The sequence below is a fragment of the Piliocolobus tephrosceles genome, chromosome 3, assembly GCF_002776525.5.
Source record: "Piliocolobus tephrosceles isolate RC106 chromosome 3, ASM277652v3, whole genome shotgun sequence".
Lineage (NCBI taxonomy): Eukaryota > Metazoa > Chordata > Mammalia > Primates > Cercopithecidae > Piliocolobus > Piliocolobus tephrosceles.
This window is the reverse complement of record NC_045436.1, coordinates 26076347-26102120: the sequence shown is the minus strand read 5'-3', so window position 1 is coordinate 26102120 and position 25774 is coordinate 26076347. Positions and strand designations below refer to the sequence as shown.

The window sequence follows — 25774 nt, the reverse complement described above, 5'->3', positions numbered from 1 at the left end:
GGGGTTCCAATCCCCAGGCTCGCAGTCAGCGCCAGGCCGAATTCAGCCTCCCGCCGCAAGCTCCCTCCCGCCGTTCCCGACGAGCACGCAGGTGCCGCTGGCCTTTGGGCTAGGGCTTAAAAGCTCAACACGGGCGAAAAAGATGCGGTCTCAGTTGACGGGGACGCTTTAGAGAAACGGACTCGCCTTTCCTGTTCCGGTTGGATCTACGCCGGCTTCTCAGGCCCCATGTGGGATTCGGCCCGGGTGCTCTTGTGAGCTGCTGCTCCTGCGGTCGGTGAGATTACCTCGGTCTAGAGTACGGAGCAGCTCCGTGGCCACGAGGACGTCACCATGGTGGGCCCCCTCCTGCTCCCCCGAACCGCTCGGTTGGTTCCCCGGAACCAACCCCGGATCTTGTTGAGCAGGCACAGAGGGAGGGTGCGGTTTCGGGAACCTAGGAGAGAGGAGGATTCAAAGTGTTTATTTGAGAGAGTGTGCGGGGTAGGGGCGAAGCCTCTGTGAGACAAGTCCCAGGCCCAACGCCTGGACCTTAGAGTTCCGCGTCCGAGTGCTGAAGTGCCCAGATGTCCCCTTGCTCCTCTTTGCCTCGTGCTTAACTTCTCGCTAGTCATTGCCTCCTCGGGGGAAACCTGGCACCTTTCCATTGAAACGCATCGGGGAGTTTGGCAAAACTCCTGAGGTCACTGGCCCCACACCCCCTGCCCCTCTGGCCTAGGTAGACTCAGTGTGGGCTTAGTCGCTGCTTCCTCGGCGTCCTTTGACCTCGCGTTAGTGACCCATTCCTGCCCTGAATCCTGCCTTTACGCCCGCATTCCCTCCAGGGCTCTGAAGCAGTTTTGTTGTTTTTATTAAAAATTGAGTAGATACAAAAGAGTGTTTCTAAGACACATTTCAAGTGTAAAGATTAGTAGTTTCAGGAAGTCTCCTTTACCCATTATGTAGTTTTAAGAAATAAAACATAGCCTTTGAAAGCCCTGTGTTACCTTCTTTGAACCTATAACTTTCAGAACCTTAAGAAGCAAACATTATCTAAGTTGTGTTTATAATTTCACTGCTTTTCTTTATAGTTGTATTCTGAAACAGTATGTTGTTTCTTGCCTGTTTTTTACTTAATCGTTGTGTTCTTGAGAATAATTCTTGCATAGAAACATGCTTTTAAGTATTTTTAAATTAATTTGTAATAAAAGCAAAATTTAAAACGTTTATAATCTGGTCACAGGTTATGATACTGTGCCCACAATGTGACCTCTTTGTTTCTTTTCACTTTTTCTCTTTTCATTGTATGCCAGTCATTTTTGTCTTACAGTCTCGGTCTTTCGTTGTGTGTTTCGCGAGTTTTTTTGTACTTTATTTATTTATTTTGATCCACCACTGAGGCATATTTTGTACTTTATTTAGATTGTACACATTTGTGTAAATTCAGTGTTTGCTTGTCACTTTGCTTGTGGGATTTCCAACTCTATAGTGTTAGGTTTTTTTCCCTTTTCAGAGTGGAATGTGAAAGCAATTACATCTCATTGTGTTTGAGGGACTGGGGAGGTTAATTGGTATTTGTAGTTGTCCTTGACTATCAGAGCTTCACCTTTTTATCAGACTGTATAGTAGAAGTATGTTGCTTTGGCATAGAAGTCAAAAGAGTGGCATATAAACCTGTTTCCATTGGCTCATTTCTGCCTCTGTCATTTTTTTGATACAACCTCATTAGTGGTTCTGCTGCATCCTCTTTCAGTACAGCTCAGAATGCGGTCCCAGAGGACAGAGATGGGCACCTGGTTTTAGTTGCCATCTTGGCAAACTTACTTAACCTCCTGTCTGTCTAATTGGGATAACAGTAGTACCTACCTCATAGAATTGTTGTGGAAATTAAATGTAAAGTGCTCAGTCTAGTGCCTGGCACTTAGTAAATGTTATTGTTGTTAACTTTAGTTATGTAAATATATAGTAACAGTACAGCTTATAGTTTTCCACCCTTGTTACTTTGCTCATTAATGTTCTCTTATTGTAAATCTTTGCTGGAGCTCAGCAAGTTCATATCTTTTTTATATCAAAATTTAGTTTATTATACTTAAAGAATCTTTTCAAATTAATCCATCCCACTCAACACTTCTTTATGCTGCATTAAAAAGGTTTTTAGTGTTTATTATTATTATTTTTGAGATGGAGTTTCACTCTTGTTGCCCAGGCTGGATTGCAGTGGCGCAATCTCTGCTCATTGCAACTTCTTCCTCATTGCAACTTCCGCCTCCTGGATTCAAGTGATTCTCCTGCCTCAGCCTCCTGAGTAGCTAGGGTTACAGGTGCCAGCCACCACACCCAGCTAATTTTTGTATGTTTAGGAGAGACAGGGTTTCACCACATTGGCCAGGCTGGCCTCGATCTCCTGACCTCAAATGATCCTCCTGCCTTGGCCTCCCAAAGTGCTGGGATTACAAGTGTGGGCCACTGCACCCAGCCAGGATTTTAGTATTTTTAGGTATGGCTCATACTATACTACTAGGCACCGATGGGTATACTCCGTTTTATATAAACCTGTCATACAGCTTATGTGTGCTACTTTTCCTCCCTAGTTAGACTATATACCGTTGAAAAGTGTGCCATCATCCTCCCAGCATTTATCCATGCACATTACTGTGGGGCATTAACTGTTACTGACTACCTTAATGGTAGAGATTGTGTGTTTTGGAGCCTACATCTATAAATGTGAGCTACAACAATAAATCAGCTTAATAAATCTCAGAGAGATTATCTGTTGGTGAGAACTTGCTCCTGAAAGTTAGTAAAACTAAAGAAAAACATTAATGGAAATCTACCTAGTATACCAAACTTTTTGAGACAGTATTGCTTGTACATAGTTTAAAACACTAAAAAATGTTTGTTCATTAAAATTTTATTAGTTTCGTATTAACTGCTATAGTAAAGTGATACGTATTTAGTGGCTTAAAGCAACACATTCATTTCCTGAAACCTCTGGAGGTCAGATGTCCAAAGATGACTCTTAACTGAGATAAAATTAGGTGTTTTTCAGGGCTGTCTTTCTTTAAGGGACTCTAATGAACTTTCTCCATTTCTTGAGGTCATCTACATTCTTTGGCTCCTTCCCTCTTCAAATCCAGCAGCATAGCATCTTTAAATTTTCCTCTAGAGGAGGTTACATTTTCTCTGATAGTGATCCACCTGCCTTCCTCTTACATGGACCTTTAGGATTATATTGGGCCCACCTGGATGATTTTCCCCATCTCAAGATCTTAATCAGATCTGCAAGTCCTTTTTGTCATATAAAGTAATATATTCCCAGGTTCTGGGGGAATCAGGGCATGAATATCTTTTGGTCGGGGAGGGCAGAGCATTATTTCGTCTGCCACAAAACGACTTTCTCCAACTCTCTTGCCTAATGCCCTGGTTCACTTGAGAAACAGCCACTATTAACAGTTTTTTAGCTATCGATTCAGATATTTTATATGTATGTACCAGCATATATGTATGTTCCCTAACCTCTCTTTTTACATAAATGGTATACTAGACACCTTAGTCCCTTGCTTTTTTGTCTTACCTGATGTTACAGATCTGTGTAAGTACCTATAGATCTACTTCTTGCTTTTTAAATAGTGAACATTCCATTGTTTGCTTCTGTAACTTATTTAACCCGATCTGTGATGGACCTTTAAATTGTGTACACTATTTTGCTGCCACAGGCATTGCAGTACTGCTGCATTGATTATTTGTCCTCCCTTTAGTACATGTCTATAGAATAAATTAATAGAAATAGAATTTCTTGGTCAAAATTGACCAAGAAATTCTATTTTTATCTTGATGGGTACTCTCTTTATTTTATTTTATTGAAAAACTGTTTTTAGAGATGGAGTCTCGCTCTGTCACCTAGCCTGTCATGTAGTGGCATACTCATAGCTAGCTCACTGCAGCCTCAAACTCTTGGGCTTATACCTCAGTCTCCCCAGTAGCCAAGATTACAGAGGTACACTGCCTCACTTGGCTAATTTTTTAGATTTTTTTGTAGAGACGGGGTCTCACTATATTGTCCAGGCTGGTCTCAAACTTCTGGCTTCAAATGAGCCACCCACCTTTGCCTCTCAAAAGTGTCGAGATAATGGGTATGAGCCACTGTGTTTAGCCCTGATGGGTACTATCAAATTGCCTTCCAGAAGACTGTGCTGGCTTGCACCCCCTTGAACTATGAGATTACAAATACACTCACACCTCCACTCATGCAATGTGAATTATTTTTTATCTTTGTTAGTATTACACACTAGTAATTCTATTTCATTGAAGTTTTCATTTTTAAAGTTTTTCCAGCTTTTAAATAACACTTGTTTTTACTCGTCTTGTGATTTGTATTCTTTTGCTGATCTTTTTCATATTAATCTTAAAATAACTTCTTAAGAGAATTAGCTCCTTTGTTTGTGTTGCAAGTTTTTTTGTAGTTTGTTTTTAGCTTGGTTTATGTTTTGCAGTTCAGGCTTTTAAGTTTTTATGTAGATTTGTTATTTTAAATCTTCTGAATTTTATGTAATGTTTACAAAGACCTTTCTCTGAGACTCCTCTACAAAATAATATGAAAATCTTTTTTTTCTGAGATCTGTGTGGTTTCATTTTTTATGCTTAAATGTAATCTATGAGGAACTTAAAAGAATGCAGAGTGATATACCAAATTTTTTAAAGATTCCTATGCTTTTTACAGTTGTACCTTGGTATCAAGGGATATTAGTTCAGGACACACTCGAATACCCAAATCCATGGATTCTCAGGTCCCTTGTATAAAATGGTGTACTTTTTGCATGTAGTATACTTTAAGTCACACTTAACCATATCTATTACAATGTAAATGTTGTATAGGATTATATTGTTTTTTAAATTTGTATTATTTTTATTGTTATGTTGTTATTTTTTTATTTATTTTTCTGAACATTTTCTGTCCTCAGTTGGTTGAATACCCAGATGTGAAACCTGGAGGGCCGACTGAATTTATTTACATTTTTTGAGTGCTTGAAATAGTTAATGCTAATCTAAAACTTGAACACACAGCAAATGTTACAAATAAATAAGGAGCTCAGCTAAGCTTTTGTGACCTAAAGGATAAATTATTACCAAATGTTATTTTTTGTCTTACTTTGTTACATAATATACACTTTAAGAAATTTTCTTTTTTTGTGTGTGTGACATCTGCTTTATGTTCGGCACTTGGAACCTAGGCTTACTAAGAAGTCACTATTTTCTAAATCACTACTAAATCTAATCCAAAAGTACATTTGGAGATCACAAAACTGACTTATGAAGGCTTATGAATGAAACATCCTAATTTAAATACTTAAGAAACATATATAGTTGATTTATCCATTGATTCTTTCTGGTATTTTTTTTTTTTTTTTTTTTTTTTTGAGTGGGAGTCTTGCTCTCTTGCCCAGACTGGAGTATGGTGGTGCTATCTCAACTCACTGCAACCTCTGCCTCCAAGGTTCAAGCGATTCTCCAGCCTCAGCCTCCCGAATAACTGGGATTACAGGCGTGCACCACGCCTGGCTAATTTTTGTATTTTTAGTAGAGATGGCATTTCACCATGTTGGCCAGGCTGGTCTTGAACTCTTGACCTCAAGCAATCCACCTGCCTCAGCTTCCCAAAGTACTGGGATTACAGGCTTGAGCCACCGTGCCCGGCCCCATTATTTATTACTTGATAAGGGTTTTTGAAAGCTGTATGTCTCTTGGGGTGGTCATGGTGGTTGGTGAATTGACTTAAACAAGACAGTGCCTTCTTCCTTGCTGTATAACTTTGTCAGTGAAAAAGAGTGCCTCTGACAGGGACTGGCACAGAGTTTTTGTTCATCTAAGTGTGTAAGTAGTCTATTCGCCTGCTCCTTTTCAGGACCAGGCCAACAAGAAAGTCTGTTTCTCCCAGGAGCAATTAATTTAGGTAGAAATACAGTAAACCTGTCAAACTGATTTGAGCTACAATCTTGTTTTTTCACTTCTTACAAAAGACCCAGAAATGAGAAGGATAAACATGAATATGTGCTAGAATTCCAGTGTCTGTATGCCTGTAGCTTGTTATAGAAAAGATAGAAGGCAAGTACTGTTGCATTTAAGTTGGAAAAACTGATCTATTTTGTGTGTGACAAAGCAAAAGTTTTTCAAAGTGCTTTTGTTTCAAAGTTTTCTTCAGTCAGAAGGAAATTTTAAATGAGGTAAACATTTTTATTTTTATTGTGGAATTGTATCACTAAAATTGATCAGGCCAGTCACCTTTATTTCTTTATTGCCTCCCATCTGAATATCCTTGGGAGATTACACTTACCTGTAACTCTGGATAGAACTAGTCCTTCCTTGATAGTTATATCTTTGTTTCATTATGACCCAAATATGATAATTCTGGTCTTTGATAGAAGTCTCTCTTAGTGACATGTTAATTTCCTATGTTATTATTCCGGGTAGACCTAAATGGGGTTGCATGTGAGACGAGTTTAAACCACACTACTTCTTCTTTCTTACTACGTTTATTGTCTGCTTTTACAGGAGTAAAACAATTATAATGTGTGACATCGTCTCTTTAAACTCTTCTTTCAAACTTCGGTTGGGCCATTCTTAGTAAAGTTAAAGATAATTAAAAGCAGTCTGTTTATGTGTCTCTTTCTACAGCTTATTTTAATGCTTCTTTTTTCATTTGTTATTTAGGTTTGCTAGTTCTCACCATTTTGCCATTAAAAAATACCAGTATGCAAGGCAATCATTTTTCAATTTGTTGATTTTAGATGTTCATTGTTTTGTTGCGAAGAGTGTTTGATTATCTGTATCCAGAGATATACGGCGATGCAAGTATTTGTTGATGTTGGATCAAAATCTGTACTGAACAGTATTATTTCATATTCTCTCTTTTGTTCTGGGAACAAGGAGGATATTTTGATTTGATTTTCTGATTTAAACATTAACTTCCATGTTAATTAGGCGGTAGATTTATTTTGTAGCTGGGAAATTGAGAAACGTTTAGTAAATTTCTTGATTTTTAGATCTCAAGTTACTTTATCAGGGAGGCCTTTCCTGACTTCCCAGAGTGAGTCAGGACCCTGTGCTTTTGATCCATTTTCTAGCCAGCACTTACTAAGTTAACTATACCTGAGAAAATTACATTGTAAACCCCATGAAGGCAAGTTCATGTCAGTTTTTTGATTTGGAAGCCTCAGTGCTTTTCCTAGTACATGGTATATTTAGTGTGTGCTCAATAATTTAAAATATATATATATAGCAAATACTATTGTGAGATTGAGGTGTCAAGTGGCAGTAGAGAATGTGGGAGAAGAAGTTTATTCTGACTAGATGTTAGTGGGTAAGTTTGGAATAACATAAGTTGAGCTAGATGTTAGAATCTAAAATGAAGGTAAAATTGAAGTCTGCATTAGAGAATTATTAAGATATTCTTTTAATGTTAAGGAAAGCACTGTCATGAGCAATTTTATAAATTACTTTTATATTTTATACCTCACACTATTTTAAAGAACATACTTAATATTTTAATTCATAGTAGCCCATTGTACAGTACAAAGTGGATGCCCAGTAAATGCTCACTGAGGGCAGCATCCCACTTTGTTTTACTCTCAAACTGTGATTTGCAACCTCAGGACATATTTGCAGTCTCAAATGAGCTGCTATTAAGGAAATAACACACAAATGTACAGTTAATGCTGGGCAGTGCAGTACATTATTAGGTGCTGAATGGTAAATGCTACCAAGAGGGAAGGGCTACTGAGATATGAAATTATTCTTGGATCCCTTCAAGGAGCAGTTGAACTTGACCTTTAAGTGGTCTTTGAAGATTGGGTGGGGTTTAGAAAGACTCATATATGGAACCATTAAAGTCTTCTTGGAAGCGCTAATTATTTGTCATTGACACCTGTCATTGCATCATATCTATCTGTTAAAGAAGGAAAATGCTCACTAGTGCATTTCACTACTATCTTTGCAGTGAAGATTCACTGCAAACAAAATGTGTAGATTTGCTTAGTCCATCCCATTTCCATCGTGTCACTGGTGTAAAATTGGTACATCATTTTCTGTAATTTACAGTCATTCACGGCATAATGACATTTTGGTCATCAGTGGGCCACATATATGATGGTGGTCCCATAAGATTATAATACCGTATTTTCACTTTACCTTTTCTATGTTTAGACATGTTTAGATACACAAATATTAACCTTTGTGTTATACTCGCCTGCAATCTTCAGTACAGTAACATTCTGGACAGGTTTATAGCCTGGAAGCAATAAGCTGTGCCGTAGAGCCTATGTGTGTAGTAGGCTGCACCATCTAGGTTTGTGTAAGTACACTTCCTATTTGCATAAAAGGGAAATCACCTACTGATTCATTTCCCAGAAAGTATCCCTGTTAAGTGAGGCATGCCTGTATTTGTATGTTTAAGGGTATATGGTGTTTACGGTATTGCACTATAAGCTTTCTCAGTTGTAGGCATGGGTTTGGTCTTACACTTTAAAAAAAAATGTATCTATGTACACTTTGTGTCCCTCAAGTGTGTTTTGTGAAATGATCACTCTTTTATGTCTCTCGTTTGACTGAGTAGTCTAAATGGCATTTCTGTCTCTGGTTGAGCCTAGACTATGGCTCAACTTGATGGTCTTTTAGGCAAAGTTCCTTTTTGCTACTTACTATTTTAACAGGAATATTTAAAGCATATTGCTCCTAAAATGACTCTGCTATATTGTTTTGAATAAACTATTTATGTGTTTTTTTGTTACTTCTAGTTATGAATCCAAAGAACAGACTTTCAGACTAAATTTTTTGAAGCAGTCACTAAAGATTATAGGGAAGAAATACTTTTAATGCAGGTTTTCCGACTGGACTATTTCTGTGGTGCCAGAGCCTTTTCATAGGCGTAGGTATTCAAAACAGTCTGTTAATTATTTTATGATAGAGTTTTACTTTAGTTTTTCCCTGTTGAAACTTTTTTTTCCAAATTTTAATGTATTGAAAAATATGAGTGTTTTGAAATACAGTAAATTTTATTGTATATATTTCTGTGTCTCATTATGTATTCATATCCTGCCTTGAGGCAACCTTTTCCTGAATACATTATTATAAGGAATCATAACTTACAGTTGAGTCAAAAAATAAGTTCATTTCTTTATACCTTCTTTTTTTTTTGGGGACGGAGTCTCGCTCTGTCTCCCAGGCTGGAGTGCAGGGGCCCGAACTTGGCTCACTGCAAGCTCCGCCTCCCGGGTTTACGCCATTCTCCTGCCTCAGCCTCCCGAATAGCTGGGACTACAGGCACCCGCCACCACGCCTGGCTAATTTTTTATATTTTTAGTAGAGACGGGATTTCACCATGTCAGCCAGGATAGTCTCGATCTCCTGACCTCGTGATCCACCCGCCTCGGCCTCCCAAAGTGCTGGGATTACAGGCGTGAGCCACCGTGCCCGATCCTATACCTTCTTTGTACTAAGTCTTGAAGGTTCTTTAGCCAAGTTCATCTAAAGCTATAAGGACATTTTTCTCTTCAAGGGATATCAAACTTTTTTTCCCTAAAGGAAGTTTTTGAGTTTTTAAAGGAAATTTTTTGCAGTTTTGAACATATTGTTGGAACTTCATGGCTATGTATTTTCAGTTTTAGCAGCTTCAGAGAGTTTATATTTTCTTCCTCGGGATTTTCATGAATGTTTTTCATATTTTTAAGCATTTTTAAAAAGTGATATGTGGGATCAGATCTCTTTTACAGAATGCATCTTTGCTTTCGATTTTTGGTTGTGCATTAGTTATTTATTCCTTTGTAAAAAGTTACCCTAAAATTTGATGGCTTAAACCAATATTTATGATCTCACTCTTTCTTTGAGTCAGGAATCAGGCATGGCTTACTGGGCTCCTCTCCCTCAAGGTTTCTCACAAGGTAGCAGCGAAAGTATCACTTGGGAGTGTGGTTTCAAGGCACAGCTGGGGAGAGTCTACTTCTTTTTGTTTTTTTTGTTTTGTTTTGAGGCAGGGTCTGACCCTGTTGCCCAGACTAGAGTGCAGGGGTGTCATCTACACTCACTGCAGTCTCCACCTCCTGAGTTCAAGCTATCCTCCCACCTCAGCCTCTAGAATAGATGGGATTACAGGCACATGTCACCATGCTCAGCTAAGTTTTATATTTTTAGTAGAGATGGGGTTTTGCTATGTTGGCCAGGCTGGTCTTTAACTGGTCTTTAACAGGTGATCCCACCTGCCTCGGCCTCCCAAAGTGCTGGGTTTACAGGCATGAGCCACCATGCTTGGCCAAGGATCTACCTCTAAGCTTGCTCTTGGTAGGATTGGTAAGATGGTTCTTGGTAGGATTCAGCTCCTCGTGGACTGTTGAACTGCAGGCCTCACTTCTTCACTAGCTGTTGTCTGGAGGCCTCCCTCCGTTATTTGTCATGTGGCCCTTCCATATGGCAGGTCACTACGTGACAGCTGGTTTCCATGAGAGGGAGAAAGATGGAAGCCAGAGTTATTTGATAACCTAATCTCAGAATTGACATTTCATTGATTTTGCTAAATTCTCTTCATTAAAAGTGAGTCAGTAGGTCCAGCCCACATTCAAAGAGAGGGGATTCCATAACGGCGTGAGGATCAGGAGGTGGGGTTTATTGGGTCCATCTTAGAGGCAGCCTGCCAAATGTCCTGAAAGGTTTTACTTGATTCATGTTTGCTAGGTTCTTTAATCTCAAAAATTTCTCATTACACTTCCCTTTCTCCTCTGCACCTGCCATGTGAGCAGAGAGATACATAAAAGTGCATATACTCTGTTACATGATAGTTCTACTTATTTTCCTATACCTGTAACCAACTTCCGGTGATAACCCTAAGAGTCAGATGTGGATATATCTTCTTTTATCAGAAAGTGAGCAGAGCACTCAATGAGTGTTGAAAGAATGAATACATTTGTGAATGAGGAATTTGCGCTTATTTTAAATAGTTTTGCATAGAAAGTTTTACAAAGGAAGTAATTTTGAGCTGCATCTTATCAAAGGGCAAGTAAAGTATTTTGCAGGCAGATGTAATAAACTCAGTCTCAAGTTATGAAACAGCTTGGTATGTTCCGGGATGGTGAGAAGTTCAGTAAGAATGGGGTGAAGAATCTTTTATAGAGGAGCATGGGAAATAGTGGTGGAGAAGCAGGTTGGGGCTAGATTGTTTCTGTGCTAAAGACTTGGGACCTAAGTGTAAGTTAGTGGAGCGCTTTAAGCAGGGGAGAGGGGCTTTACTGTGTTAGTGTTTTATGAAGACAAACTCTGTAGCTTTGCTGAAAAAAGGACTAGTGGGGAGAATCTAAAGGCCATCCTGATTATGAAAGATTCTGAGGACTGAATTAAGCAATCGACAATAGTTTTGAAGAAGATTATAGAGCCACTTGGCCTTTTTCTGGAGTAGGTATGTTGGAGACTGCCAGCTGTCCCCTAATGTATTCTTTCTGTTTTTCTATATGAATGGATCTTTTTCTCACAAAGTAAGGATTATATTACTACTCTCCCTTATGTAACACTGTGAATAAATTTTGGTCAGTGGGATGTGAGCAAAAGGATCTGCGACTTCCCAGGTCATGCGCTTAAGAAAAGGGGATGTACCTTCAGATTTTTGTTTTCCTACTTGATACTGGCTTGAGTGTAGACCTGGTATTAGGCTGTCTTGAACTAGATAGGAGGTATAGCCTGAGGCTAGTAGACAAAAAAATGGAAGGATCCTGAATCCCTAAGGGCTTTGTGGAACAGAACCTTCAGCTCCTACTTTTAACAATAAAGAACCAAACTTGATCTGGGTTATTCCATTATTTGGGGTTTTTTATTACAGAGAGCCAAATCTGATTCCCAAATCATTATAGGTGGGGTAAGATACAGGATTATGTAGGTATAAAAAAATCCTGAGATGTCTAGTTTGGAGGACCTAATGAATTGTGATCTGATTAACTGGCATAGAGCTTCAGCGGGAAAATGATACGTTTTCCCTTTTGGATATACTTATTCTGAGATGGCTTCTATTATTTTCTCTATTCCTAATTTGTACAGGCAATGAACCCAACTTTGATTTTACATGATTCATTGCCCGCTTTGTTCCATGTGAAACATCTACAATCAAATCTCTACTAGTAATCCAAGTCCCTTCTACCCTCTTAATTTTCTTAACTGTAACATTTCTGGCTGTGAGTTGCCTCACTATCTGTATTCCCTGTATCTTCTTTGAAGATGGAATATGTTGTTGAAGAGCTGAGTTTATTGACTCCTTCTGTGCCTTTCTTCTGTCATTGGAGAGCACCTCTGAATATATCATTTCTGTCATTACCATGGCAACAGATTATTAGAATTACTTAATAAGTCTGGCTTATCTCCTGATTTTTCTTGTAACGTTTTTGGCTTACTGTATTTCTGTCATATTGCTGTTTTTGAAATTTATTTGTAAAGAAGATTTTTGTGACTGGAGGCACTTACATATCTGACTATATGTGTCATGTGTTTTCGTACATTTTAGCCTAAAGCACCAAAGGGAAAAAGTGCAGGACGGGAAAAAAAGGTCATCCATCCATATAGTAGAAAAGCAGCTCAAATTACGAGAGAGGCCCACAAACAAGAAAAAAAGGAAAAGTGAGTATCTTTTCATCATTTGTATTACTCGTTGGTAAAAAAACCCTTTATACATTTATCTTTCAAACATGTGTCCTTTCGCAATATTGTCTCCCTTTCATAAATATTTATTGAATGTGTTCTGTATGCAGAGAGTAAAACTGAACAAGGACTCTACTCTTTTAGAGCTTACCCAAAACAGATAAGTAATTTACGTAGCAGTAGGTGATGAGTGCCATGAAAAATTCAAAAAGTTATGAGATGGAGAGTGAGGGAGAAGTTCTTTTTTACATGGGATAGTCATGGAAGCCTTCTCTGAAGAAGTTATATTTGAACAGAGTTGAAAAATGTGAGGTCTATATATAAGGCATATAGGTTAAAGTGTCCATGAGACATATAAGAGGAGGTATGGAATGGATAGTTAGGTATGTTTAGTCTAGTATTCAGAGAATAGGTTAGGGGTGTTGACACAAATGTGGTAGCGATCAGCATCCATGTGGGATTTCAAGCCGTGAGATTGGATAAGATCAGTTCACCTAAGGAGTAACTGTTGACAGGAAAGAGAAGAGAGCCAATTACTGAGTCCAGTGGCGCTCTACCGTTTAGAGGTGAGGAAAAGAAGGAGCATTCCACAAGTGAGACTGAGAAGGAAGAGAAAGAAGGCTGTTTCTGTAAAATGAAGTGAAGTTCAAATAAAAATCATCATTTTGACTATTTTAGAATAGCCTTGCCGTTTTCATGAATGTTAGATACATTTGCATACTAGATAATGGAAACCAGTATATTTTTAAATGTTGATTCTTTGCTTAAGATAAGCCTTATATAGTAAAGGTTAGCTGTTTCCCAGTGATTTGACTAGAAGGAATTAAGTGTTGTGATAGCAGAGCCAAATTTTCTTTATTTTCTGGGGGGTAGTTTTTTTTTTTTTTTTTAACAAAGATTTACTATGATGATAGCAGTTTTGCTTTAGCACAGTAGTTTTCAAACTTCAGCTATTTGTGCATTACTTTGATGATTTTTACTGTATCTTTTTAACATGATTTATTAGTACTGTGATTTTGCAGTTTCTGCAATCATATATATCAGTATTTTGCAAACTTAAGTACATGAAATACATCTGTAGAGCTTATTAAAACTGTTTGTTCCAGTCCTAGAACTTTCTATTCTGAAGGTTTGGGTTTCTGGCTTAAGGGTTTCCATTTCCAACAAGTCTCCAGGTAATGCTGGTGCTGGTGCTGCTGGTTTAGGGACCACACTGTGAGAATCACTGACCTATAATATTATTTATTTTCTCTTAAATACCATTTTTTTAAAAAGGAGATTTTTTTTTCTCTCTTAAAATCAAGTAGATACTATTACCTGCTGTAAATGGTCTGAGTCTGAGACATTTGTATATGTTTGGTGAAAAGATCTGGTGAAGGTTAGAAGACTGGTAAAATAAACCCACACTTTTGTCCTTAATATAAAGTGAAAGGATCAAAATAAAATGGAGGTGGGGGAAGTAATTTGCTTACCATTTTATTAAAGATTGTTTAATTCTGTGTCTATGAACTGCTTACCTTACATATAGTACCAGTGATATAATGTGCAATATTTTAGCAAGTAACTGCTTTAGAATATGATTAAGTACTTGGTTCACTGTCATTGTGACCGTGAGCCTAGAATGTTTGCATGTTGTCAAGTATATTCAGCATGTTGTGTATTGATTTACAGAATTAGCGTTATAGAAAAATTATGGAAGAATAAAACAGAACAACTTGCTAATCTGATATATATATTATCCTAAGAAAATTCTGTTTATTGGCCAAGACTTTTCTTTTAGTAATGCAAAGTAGAAAAACATCAGTTAATGTTTCTGCTTGGACAATGTTCTAAACTGATTGGATTTTTTCCCTTTTTAAAATTTATTTTCAAAAAGTCACTCTCTTAATAGTGAGTGGCTCTAGAACCAAATACACAATTTTAATGGTACTTAACATTATTTATGTTATGAAATCATAGGCTTAGGCCACCATAGATGTCAGTTTTTTGAGTAGCAGCATCAGTAACCACGAGTCATACTTAACTTTAAATGGGAATGTGGTCACAAAAGGCATGTTGAAATGCTGTTGATTCCCTGTCCCATTTCAAAAGATGATTGATGACAAGATACCCAGATGGTCAGGACAACTTTAAGCAAGGTGATTGAAGAAGGGACCAACAAGACAACTTGAAGTTGGCTTCTTAGAAATGAATAGCAGTTACCAGATGTTGTTTTAGTAACCCTGCTGGGTAGGAAATTCTGCTACAATTTAGCAGCTTAAAACAAACACAGTTTCTGGATCAGGTAGGAATCCCATTGCCACTTAACTGGGTGTTTCTGACTCAGCGTCTTTCACAAGCCTGCAGCTAAGCTGTTGTCTGGGACTGCATTCATCTCAGAGCTTGCTAGGGAGAAGTTCCGCTTCCAAGCTTCCTCACGTGGCTGTTGGAAGACCTCAGAAAAGATACTGTAGGAGTGGATAACAATGCTAGAGTAAAAGTTCAAGCATATTCTTTATCTTCAACATTTGAAAAGCTCTGAATTAGGACTGTATGACAGGAACTAGGATGGCTTGAAGACTACCACATTCTGAACAATGAACAATTTACAGGCAGCAAGTGGCTCTTTGATATGATGTGATTTTTGTTTTATGATTTTTCAGTATGGCAACATTTTGGCAAATAATTCTAGATAGCAAATGAAAATGACTCCTAATGGAAGATTAACAAAAGAAACTAAGCATGATGGGTAAGAATCTCAGAAACAACTACCTTTGAGAATTAATCTTATTGAGTCTCTTGAAAAATCATGTTTACACATTGTCTTAAGAATTTTTTCATATTTACATGCAAGTACCATTTTAAATAATTCTCAAATCTCTACTTTTCTTCATTGCAACTGATACCACTGTAAGTTCAGGTTCCCACTGAGTCCATTCAGAATTATTGCAACTTGACTTCTAACTAGATTCTTCCCTCCAGCCTTATTTAAAAGCAACAAATTCCTCTCAGAAGCATTCTCCAACTTTTTGTGAAGTGTTCTTTGTTATTTAAAATCAACTTTGAGGTATAATTAATATATAATAAAGCGAACACATTTTAAGGGTAGTTTTTGGGTTTTGATAAGTGTATACATTGGCGTAGCCACCCTGATCAGTACAATTTCATCTTCCTAGAAAATTCCCTTGTGCATCTTCCCAGTCAGTCCTCACCCTCTACCCCTAGCCTCAGGCAGCCACTAATTTGCTCTTTATTTTGATAGGTGAGATTCATCTTTCTAATGTTTAGTATAAATGGAATCATGCTGTATGTGGTCTTTTGTGGCAGCGTCTTTCACATAGCATAATGTTTGTGATACTTATCCATGTCATTGTATGTATTAGTTGTTCTTTCCTTTTATTGGGAATATTACATCCTCAGGCAATTTATTTATATCCATTCACTGGATATGCAACTTGTTTATCCATTCACTGTCTATGTTCGTTTGGATATATTTTAAGTTTCGGCTATTATCAGGGGTCTGCAAGCTAAGGCATTAGCCACCTGTTACTATGAAAAGTTTTGTTGAAAAAATCAATGCTGGTTCCTTTTGTGTTTTCTATAGCTGCATTCATGCTGTGGTGGCAGAGCTGAGTAATTGTGACAGGTACATGGCCCCCAAAGCCTAAAATGTGACTACTTGACCGTTGAAGAAAATATTTGTCAACCTCTGCTATTAGGAATAAAGTTCATTCCTGTAGAACATTCATGTACAGGTGTTTGTGTGGACATATGTTTTCATTTTTCTTTTATTTCCTAGAACTATAGTTGTTGGGTAGATGTTTGAGTTTATAAGAAATTCAGTTTATAAGATGTTTGGTTAATATACTTAAGATGTTTGCTTAAGTATATAAGAAATTGGGTTTATAAGAATTGCTGGATCATATGGTGTATTTTTAAGTATATACGAAATTACTTTTCTCAAAGTGATGGTACCATTTTACATTTTCACCACTGGAGTATGAGTTCTATTTGCTATATATCATCTCTAACATGTTATATTGTCAGGGTTTTTTTTTTTTTGTTCTTTCTTTAATTTTAAGCAATCTAGTAGGTGTGCAGTGGTATTTCAGTGTGGTTTTAATTTTCATTTCTTGATGACTAATGATGGCGAGCATCTTTTTAGGTACTTTTTGGTCATTTGTGTTTTCTTGATGGAGAATCTGTCCAAATCTTTTGCCTTTTTGGTACTGGATTATCTGTTAAGTAGTAAGGACTGTTTATATATTCTAGATACAAGTCCTTTGTTATTTGTGTTATGGATATTTTCTCCTATTCTGTAACTTACGAATTTTATATAGAGAAGGTTTTGGCCTGGTATTGTGGCTTATCCTTGTAATCCCAGTGCTTTGGGAGGCCAAGGTGGGAGGATTGCTTGAGGCCAGGAGTTTGAGACGAGCCTGGGTGATATAGTGAGACTCTGTCTCTACAAAAATAAAAGTAAAAAAAAGAAGAAATTAGCCAGGCATGGTGGTGTATAACAATAGTCCTAACTACTCAGGAGGCTGAGGCAGGATGATTGCTTGAGCCCAGGAGTTTGAGGCTGCGGTGAACAATGATAGTGCTACTGCCCGAGCTACACAGTGAGGCCCTGTCTCTAAAAATAAGAAGAAGAAGAACAAAAGATTTCATTTTATTTCTCCAGTTTTCTAGTTGAGTAAAATGGGAGGATAAATCTGGTTTGCTTACTTCTTTGTGGATAAAAGCCATGTATACTTCCTGCTTTATACTAAGCCTTCTCTCATGGCTAACATTTTTCTTTTACCGTTCCCGTAGTCCCTATCCTTTTTTTTTTTTTAAATCCTGAATAACTTCTCTGCATGTTCAGGTCTCAGCTTAAAGTTTACTTCTCTGGAAAACCTTCCCAAATCCTAAAACATATGGTAGGTGCTTTTTAAATATGCTTTTATAGCTCTGTATGCTTCTCCGTGTTTTTATTGCCCTTAGATTTTAAGGTTTTTTAGGACAGGGACAGTGGATTTTTTTGTTCATGGCTGTATCCCTTGGGGCTATCAGAAACTAAAGTCTGGCGAAGACTTGGTATCCAGAGGTCTCCTGAATGAATAAGTCTTTAGAATATCAGTAATAGGAGGCATGCATTACCTATACACTTTCTGAGAATAAATGAAATTTTCGTTTGTTATAATTCCCCCTTTTCAAATACATTAAAAGTAACCATTCTGTTTTGTTCTTATTGAAATTTAAAAGATGATAGTAGTGCATTTTGGTCTTAGTGGCAGCACTCAGTCTTCCAGAAGGTTCACATTACTCTTGTGCTCAAGTATTCTGCATATTACAGAACCGATCTGAACGTTCATAATTCAGAAAAGCTTTCAGTTGTGTTTTCCAAACCAGCTTGTTCTATAGACTTCCTTTAGACATTGAGGTGCTTAAAAAACGTTTCTGATAAAATTTTATTCTAGTGATTCAAAAGAGAAGCATGGTATTTAATGTTTCTGTTAACAAAATTATTTTCAAATTTGTGAAGAATGATCTTTTAATTAGAGTTCTTTAGGCAGTTTTTCTTTTTGTTGTTATTGTCAGAGTTTTAAAACTTGCTTTGGAAATTTTCTAACACATATTTATATACCTTTCCTTCAAAGATTGAAGAATGAAAAGGCCTTGCGTCTCAACCTTATTGGTAAGTGGGTTTACTTATTTGAAACTCTGGCTAGAGTATAGGGCATTTGTGCCCTATACTTATTTTTCTTTTTATTCTTTTAGTGAAATACTGTTTTTATAGGAGTGAATTTGATCAGACTTGATCTAAACAAAGCAAATCAATCATTAAACTTTTGGAATAAACAGTGTTAATGATTTCTAGCTCAGTTTTCCAGAAACTGTTAGTTTATATTTATCTACCTACCTATCTGTCTACACATACATTCATATCCATCTGTCCATCTATCTGAAGTTTAGCTCTACCTCCCTAACCATTAGAATTATGAAGGATTATGGCCTAGGTAGAAACAACAATTGCTGTTTATTTAATGATGTAGACATACACATCTTCAGTTTGTATCTCAGTGTCATGTCACTGTGTTTTTGGTCAGATTTATTGCTAATAATTTTTTACTCACAAGTCTGAGATTTAAATACTGACTGCTAGGCTTTTTGTATTAAAATGAAAGGTATTTGAACCCCCATCAATGCTTCATCAGGTAACAGAATAGTATTTTTAAATGGGATCTCAGTATACTGGGTCAAGTGATTTTTTTTGATCTGTAATCTTGAGAAATCTCACTGAAAGTGACTCTGATGGTCAGGTTTACTCATAAGGATGAATTTTGTTGGCTCTTTGGTAATATATATCAATTACTCTACACAATACCTGGTAGCTCTTGTGTGCTTAATGTAAGTGCTAGCTTTGGGGCCCTGGACAGGTCATTTAACATCTCTCATCCACAAATGGGGGTAATAGTAGTACTAATTCTCATGGGATTATAAAGCTATTTACATAGTGCCTACAGCTTATTAAATACTCAGGAAATATCATTCTCGTCATTAATGGAGTTCTCATTATTTGTAACAAGCTATCCTTTGCTTTTAAATACTTAGGAGTTCAGGCTTGACTAAATAATTACTTTGCTTTTTTGCATCCATATTGGATAAGAAATCTATACAGAAGAGCATCCATCCCACTCCTCTCTCTTCTCTAAATTAAAATCTGACAGTTTAATTTGTGACAGACTGGTTTAATTAGCTTTGAGCCCAAACAAGGCTTTATGTTTAACATTGACATAAATTTTGGTTCTGTTTTAAACACGTTAATATTGAGAATGATAATGAATATTTACTTGCTTAAATGATGACTTGTGGGGTAAACTGTCTTGGTACTTGTTGTTTATAGGTGAAAAACTGCAATGGTTTCAAAACCATCTTGATCCCCAAAAGAACAGATATTCAAAGAAAGATGCTTGTCAACTAATTGAAAGGTAAACACTGGGCATATTATGAACAAAGGGTCAGAAAAGGCAATTCTCCAGCCTGGTTCTTTAAGACACAGAGCTCTGTTACAGATTTTCAGAAGAGCAAATGGGCTTTGTTATCAGGAAGACTTTGGATTCATTTCCTATGTTAGTCACTATAAGAGGTTCGTAAACTATTTGGGTCTCAGAGTGGTAGTTAGGCCACTTTCTTGGGATCAGGATGGGCTTCCTGAAGAAGTGTCATCTAAACTGGCAACTGAAAGGTGGGGGTTAGCAGATTGAGGCAAGGTAGTTTGAAGAACCCCTAGCCAGAAAGAAGAGTAAAATGCCCAGAAGTGAGAATGAAGATAACATATTTAGTGATCTGCCAGACATTTAATATGACTAAAATAAGTTCAGGGAGGGAAGTGTGGCAGGTACAATAAGTGATAACTAGCTCATGAAAGACCTCAGATGTCAGTCTAAAAGTTGGGACCTTACCCAAGGACATTAGGAACCATAGGAGGCCTTTACAGCAAGCAGCTGAAATGATCCTACTTAACATTAGAAAGCACACATTGAGAATGAAGAAAACAGACTGAGAGGTTCATGACTCTGGCCAGGAAACCATTGAAAGGTTGATGTAACAGTCTGGGCAAGAAATGATGGTGGCCTTGGCTTGGCTAATAGCATGGTAAAGAGAAGTAAAAGATTCCAAAGATATTAAGAAGGTAGAAGTGTCAGTGTTTAGTGAAAACTTAGGATATGTAATAAAAGGGATAGAGAGCAGTCAAGGAAGTCATCAGATTTCTTGTCTGGACAACTATTTCCTGGGATAGGGAACCCAGGAGATAGAGGGGGTTTAGTGGGGGGTAGGTGGGGACAGGGTCATGACAAGTTCAGTTTTGATGTGCTAACGGTGAAGCCACTAGGGGACATCCAGATGAAGATGGTGGTTGAATGTGAGGGTCTGCAGTTTGATAGAAGGCTGCGATTTGGTCACTGAAGTTAAAGAAATGGTCGTGTTATCCAGGGAATGGGTAAAAGAGGTTTGAGGACCTGAGGAATTTAGAGAAACATAAACATTTAAAGGCCACACGAAGGCTGGATACTTAGTTTTCCATTAAGTAATATAAGCCCAATACATAGACTTTATATGTAACACAAATCATTTTCTTATTTTTCAGGTACTTGAATCGATTCAGCAGTGAGCTGGAGCAGATTGAGTTACATAACAGTATCAGGGACAGGCAGGGGAGGCGGCACTGTTCCCGGGAGACTGTCATCAAGCAGACGATGGAGCGGGAGCGACAGCAGTATGAAGGATATGGCCTTGGTGTGCTCACTGGTTTTTTAGTTTGCTTTTATATGACATAGCAGTATCAATTTGTGATTGATTTCAAAGGTTTATTTTAGATCTTGTTTATTTCGTTTGATTTTCTTTCTTGATGTCTTTTACTTTCTGAGGGCTTAGAAAAATTTTGGATTCTTTTTTTTTTTTCCTCTACATTCCCAACAAAACTACCAAGTTTGTGACAGTGACATCATGTCTTTTTACTGTGATAGTAATACTGATTACTTTCACATTTATCTTATCAACCCTAACTTGTCTCCAGAACTCCAGATTTGCAGTATCACATATGGATTTCTCAAACTCTCTACTTGCATATCTTTTGGGCATCTCAGACTTGACATGTCATGAAACAAAGGCCAGCTTTTCTCCTAAAACTTCCAGGTTTCTTATTCCAGTCAGTGGCATCACCACCTGCCCAGCTGCTCAGATCAGAAACACTTTCATAGTCCACATCCCGCCCTTCAGCAAAGTGTTTAGAATCTGATGACTTTGATGACTACTACTACCACCTCCCACTTCCTTGGTTCAGGCCATTATCATCTCACCTGTACCATGATAATAGCCTCCCAGTTGCTCTCCGTGCCTCCACTCTTCCCCGCTAAAGTCTGTTCAACATGTAGCAGCCAGATGAGTTGGCAGTATTTATCAGAGCACATCCAAAGTAAACCATTTGTTGGTGATACAGCTAGAACTGAAACTCAGATCTGCTACGCTGCAGTGCTTTTCCCAGAATCAGGGGATGGATCTGGTGAACAGACTCATGAGTTTGTAGGTGTCAGTTTCCCTGTAGGGAAATTGTCACCAAATTCTCTTTTGATAAGATTTTGAGAAGTCTAGATATAACCATCCCCTCTCCCCTCCTCATGTAATGTAACTATTTCTGATTCATTAAGGTTCCTTTAAAAACTTTTTTTGTGCTTATTTATACCTTTTAACACCTAGCCTCTCATACTGTTATTTTCTGAAACTATTGTAAAAGTCAATATACAGTTGTAGCAAACACGCTTACTTTATCTTCTTTATTACTTGATACTACATTTCATTGAACATTGTATTGAATTGGCCAGATATTTGCGGCAGCCTTCCAGTTTTTGTTGTTCATGCCTCTTGTATTTCACCAATTTAAGTGTGTTATTTCACCAAATGCATATTAGTTTATGATGAACTTTTGAAATATGGTAAGGAACTACCATATACCTGGTTTTTATTAAAAATGGGTTTAAGTTTTATTGAATTTCTTTAAGCAAAATTTCTTTTTTTAATTTAAAAAAGTATTTTTTTCACATTTGGAAAAATGTGATTTTTTTAAACATTAATTCTTGCATTCCTGAAATAAATTCTACGTTGTGCAGGTAGATTATATGTTTGCAAATATGATACTTCACCAAGAAAAAGTATACAACCTGTCATGTTATTTTAGTGAATTGATAGTTATACTTTGCCAGGTACATTTTATTGTTAAAAAAGGACAGGGTTTATTTTGTTAATAGCTTTGTTTTGTTTCATGGATTTTATGCTAGAATTTATCATTTAATAGGATTTTTCTTAAGTCATAAACTAACCCCTTTTGCAAATTGTTCGTGTTAATTATAGCAATACTTTGAAATTTTGTTTTCTTTTGGATATTCTTGCTAAAAATTATTATTTGTTGTATATAAAATTATGTGATTTAGAAAACGTTGCCTCATGGAGATAAATTACTTTCTTTTCCAGAGATTCCTGACATCCTAAATGCAAGTAATCTGAAAACGTTTAGGTGAGTCTGTCTTGTATTGTTCCCTTGAAGCTGTGTGTAAAGTACCTGACAGTTGAACTTTCTTCCTGGGAGTCTAGACGGTAGAACTAAAAGAAAATCAGGGGTTTCTTTTAACCTTTTCTTTTTTATCAGACCAAGTAAGAATTTTCTGAAGTTGGGCTTACAAACAGTTGATCTGCACCGACCAGATAGTGACCTGGTGTGCTTTTTGTTTTTCGAAATGGTTTAAGATACATTGTTATAGTACCTCAAAGTATGTGATCTCACTATTCCTCCCCAGTTCTTATTTTCTTAGAAAAAGAAAAAGCAGCAACAGATGTGATGGCTCAGAGTCACTCCCAAGGCTGTTCTGTAGCAGCCTCTTTTGCAGAGAAGATGGTTATAGGAATGACTCCAGGGAACAGGTTAAGTCATCAAGACCCGCTTTGTCCAGTGGTTTCTACTTGTACTCTTTTGTAAACTGGGAAACTACTGAGTAGGATTTCAGTTTTGTAGGTTTTTTTTTTTTTTTTTCTTCTTCTTTCAACTTTGATTTTAAATTCAGGGGTACATGTGCAAAGGTATATTGTGTTACAAAGGTATATTGTGTAAGGTTGAGGATTGGGGTAAGAATGAATCCATTACCCAGGCAGTGAGCATAGCACCCAGTACGTGGTGTTTTTACCTCTTACCCCTTTCGCTCCCTTCGTTTGTATTCCCCAGTGTCTATTGTTTATGACCTTGTGCACCCAATATTTAGCTCCTACTTATAAGTGAAAACGTGTAGTATTTGGTTTTGTGTTTCTGTGTTAGTTCACTTAGGATAATCTGTAAAAATCCTAGAAGAAAACCTAGTAAATACCCTTCTTGATAGCAGCCTGGACAAAGAATTTATGGCTAAGTCCTCAAGCAATTGCAATAAAAACAAAGATTGATAAATGGGACCTAATTTCTGCATAGCAGGAGAAACTGTCAAGGGAATAAACAACCTATAGAATGGGAGAAAATATTCTCAAATTGTTTGCATTCAACAAAGTCCTAATATCTGGAATCTATAAGAAACAAATGAATCAGCAAGGAGTTTTTTAGTTTTTAAACATAGATTCTGTTTTATTAATAATTTTGGTCTTAACTAGACCATGTTGAGGGGTCTTATATTTAATGTTAATTAAAATTAGGTAAATTTAAATCCAGTCATTGTCTATACTTTTGAACTCGTTGGAACTAAATTAGATTTAATAGAATTCATCTATCATGTTTAAGGTGCAGTTCACTTTTGAGCTTATGTATAGCATGTATTTATAATTTAAGTATATGGAGTTTAAGATTCTTTTTATACCTTAATTTTATTTTGAGTGTAATCTTAAATATATAAATATGCTCTTTATTTCTAAAACAACATATCTTCTACCTCCTCCAAAGCCAGAAACAAGAAAAGAGATGACTATAGCCTTCTGGTTAGAGTTCAGTTCCCAAAACAATATTCACATTACTTCTAAAGTAATTAATAAAATACTGAGGTTTAAAAACTGAAAATTTTCCATTATAAGAATAACAGTTGATTACTGAAACTTAACTGGGATGTAATTCTGTGTGTGAAAAGGAAAACCTGACTGTATTTTGGAGATTTGTCAGGTATGATACAGTTCCTACTTTTGATTGCAATTCTTGATCTTGGTAGCCTGAGAGAAGGAGATACTCAGGTTAGAGAGGATGAAAGAATAGAACGGCTTTCTAGTAATTTGTGCCTAATATTTTCCTTTAATGCTTTTGAAGTTTTGAATATGTAGTATCCTCAGAGTTTCGAAAATTTATTATCTCCTGTTTTTCCACATTAACTCTTACCAACACTCTGTTCTTTTTTTTTTTTTTTTTTTTCCCACTTTTTGTCTAGGGAATGGGACTTTGATCTGAAGAAATTACCAAACATTAAAATGAGAAAAATTGGTGCTAATGATGCAATTCCCAAGAAGTGCAAGAGGAAAACTATTGTAACTGTAGACCAAGATTTAGGGGAATTGGAACTAAACGATGAATCAAGTGATTCAGATGAGGAAATGACTGCAGTGGCCTAATTGTCTTCACTTGAATTGAAAATAAATAATTTGAGAGCTTCAAATTATATTCATTGATTATGGTACCTAATTGTCAAGATACAAGATTTTGATACTGACATTCTCTTATATAATGAGAGTTTCATTTGCAGTTTCAAAAATGGTGTTATGATATTTATTTTAAAATGAAGATTGTTTTTCATTTACATTAAGTTGCTAAAATAGATAGATGTGATCTGCAGAAGTTGTTTAATGTTTTTCATCTGAATTTCGGGCCGGGAGGGAGCAATATAACTAAGGACAAAAAATGTTTTGTTCCTCTTGTGTATTTATGACCACCTACTTTTATGTTTTGTGGAGTGGACAGTAACCTGTTTCCTAAAAGATTCCTGTGGGTACTTTTTGAGTTGTGATAAGAGCAAAATTGTCTTTCAGTAATAATATCACACTAATGCTTCTTTTAAACATTAAACCTATTTTCCTTTTTTACAAAATAAGGGAAAATGTGATAAGAAGTTTGTATACACTGCTGGATTATAGATAATTATTTATCTTTTGAACCAGAGTTAAATGGTAAAAGAAAAAAAAATCAGTGATGATCGTTATGTTGATTTCCCACAATCAATTTATCTTTTGACAAAGGGGATAAAGAGTTTCAGTTTAGCTCCTTTTAATTGTATATTGTGTTTTGCTTTTTTATTGTGAAAAGTGATAGGTTTTATTTGTGGAGAGAGAATTAAAGATTAGAGAACCAGAGATTTTAATTTTGCTACTTTTTCTTCTAAGAGATAAGTTGACATATAATTCAGTATTTTCAGTGTCATGAAAAACATGAATGTTGTACAATTTTCTTCCTCAAAAAACTTGTTAAATGCAAGTATCCTTAGTATGTTTTTAAAAGAGCACAATGCAGGTGTATTTGAGTATTTTCAAGAAAAGAATAAAAACATTAATGCTGTATTAGGTTAACCGAATATCAACTAAGTCTTATTAACAGTTAAAGTATTATAACTACTTTTTTTACTTCTGAAAATTAAAAATAAAATTTATTTCTGCAATTTCA

At 36.6% G+C, this 25774-nt stretch overlaps 1 protein-coding gene across 1 annotated transcript; it reads left to right on the top strand.

Moving 5' to 3' along the window:
• Positions 1 to 25774, top strand: TMA16 (translation machinery associated 16 homolog). Its single transcript, XM_023228480.2, has 7 exons — positions 1 to 336; positions 12509 to 12621; positions 18264 to 18301; positions 19511 to 19595; positions 20756 to 20904; positions 22636 to 22678; positions 24552 to 25774. The coding sequence occupies exons 1-7, from the start codon at positions 334 to 336 to the stop codon at positions 24730 to 24732; spliced, it is 612 nt and encodes a 203-aa protein (XP_023084248.1). The 5' UTR covers positions 1 to 333; the 3' UTR covers positions 24733 to 25774.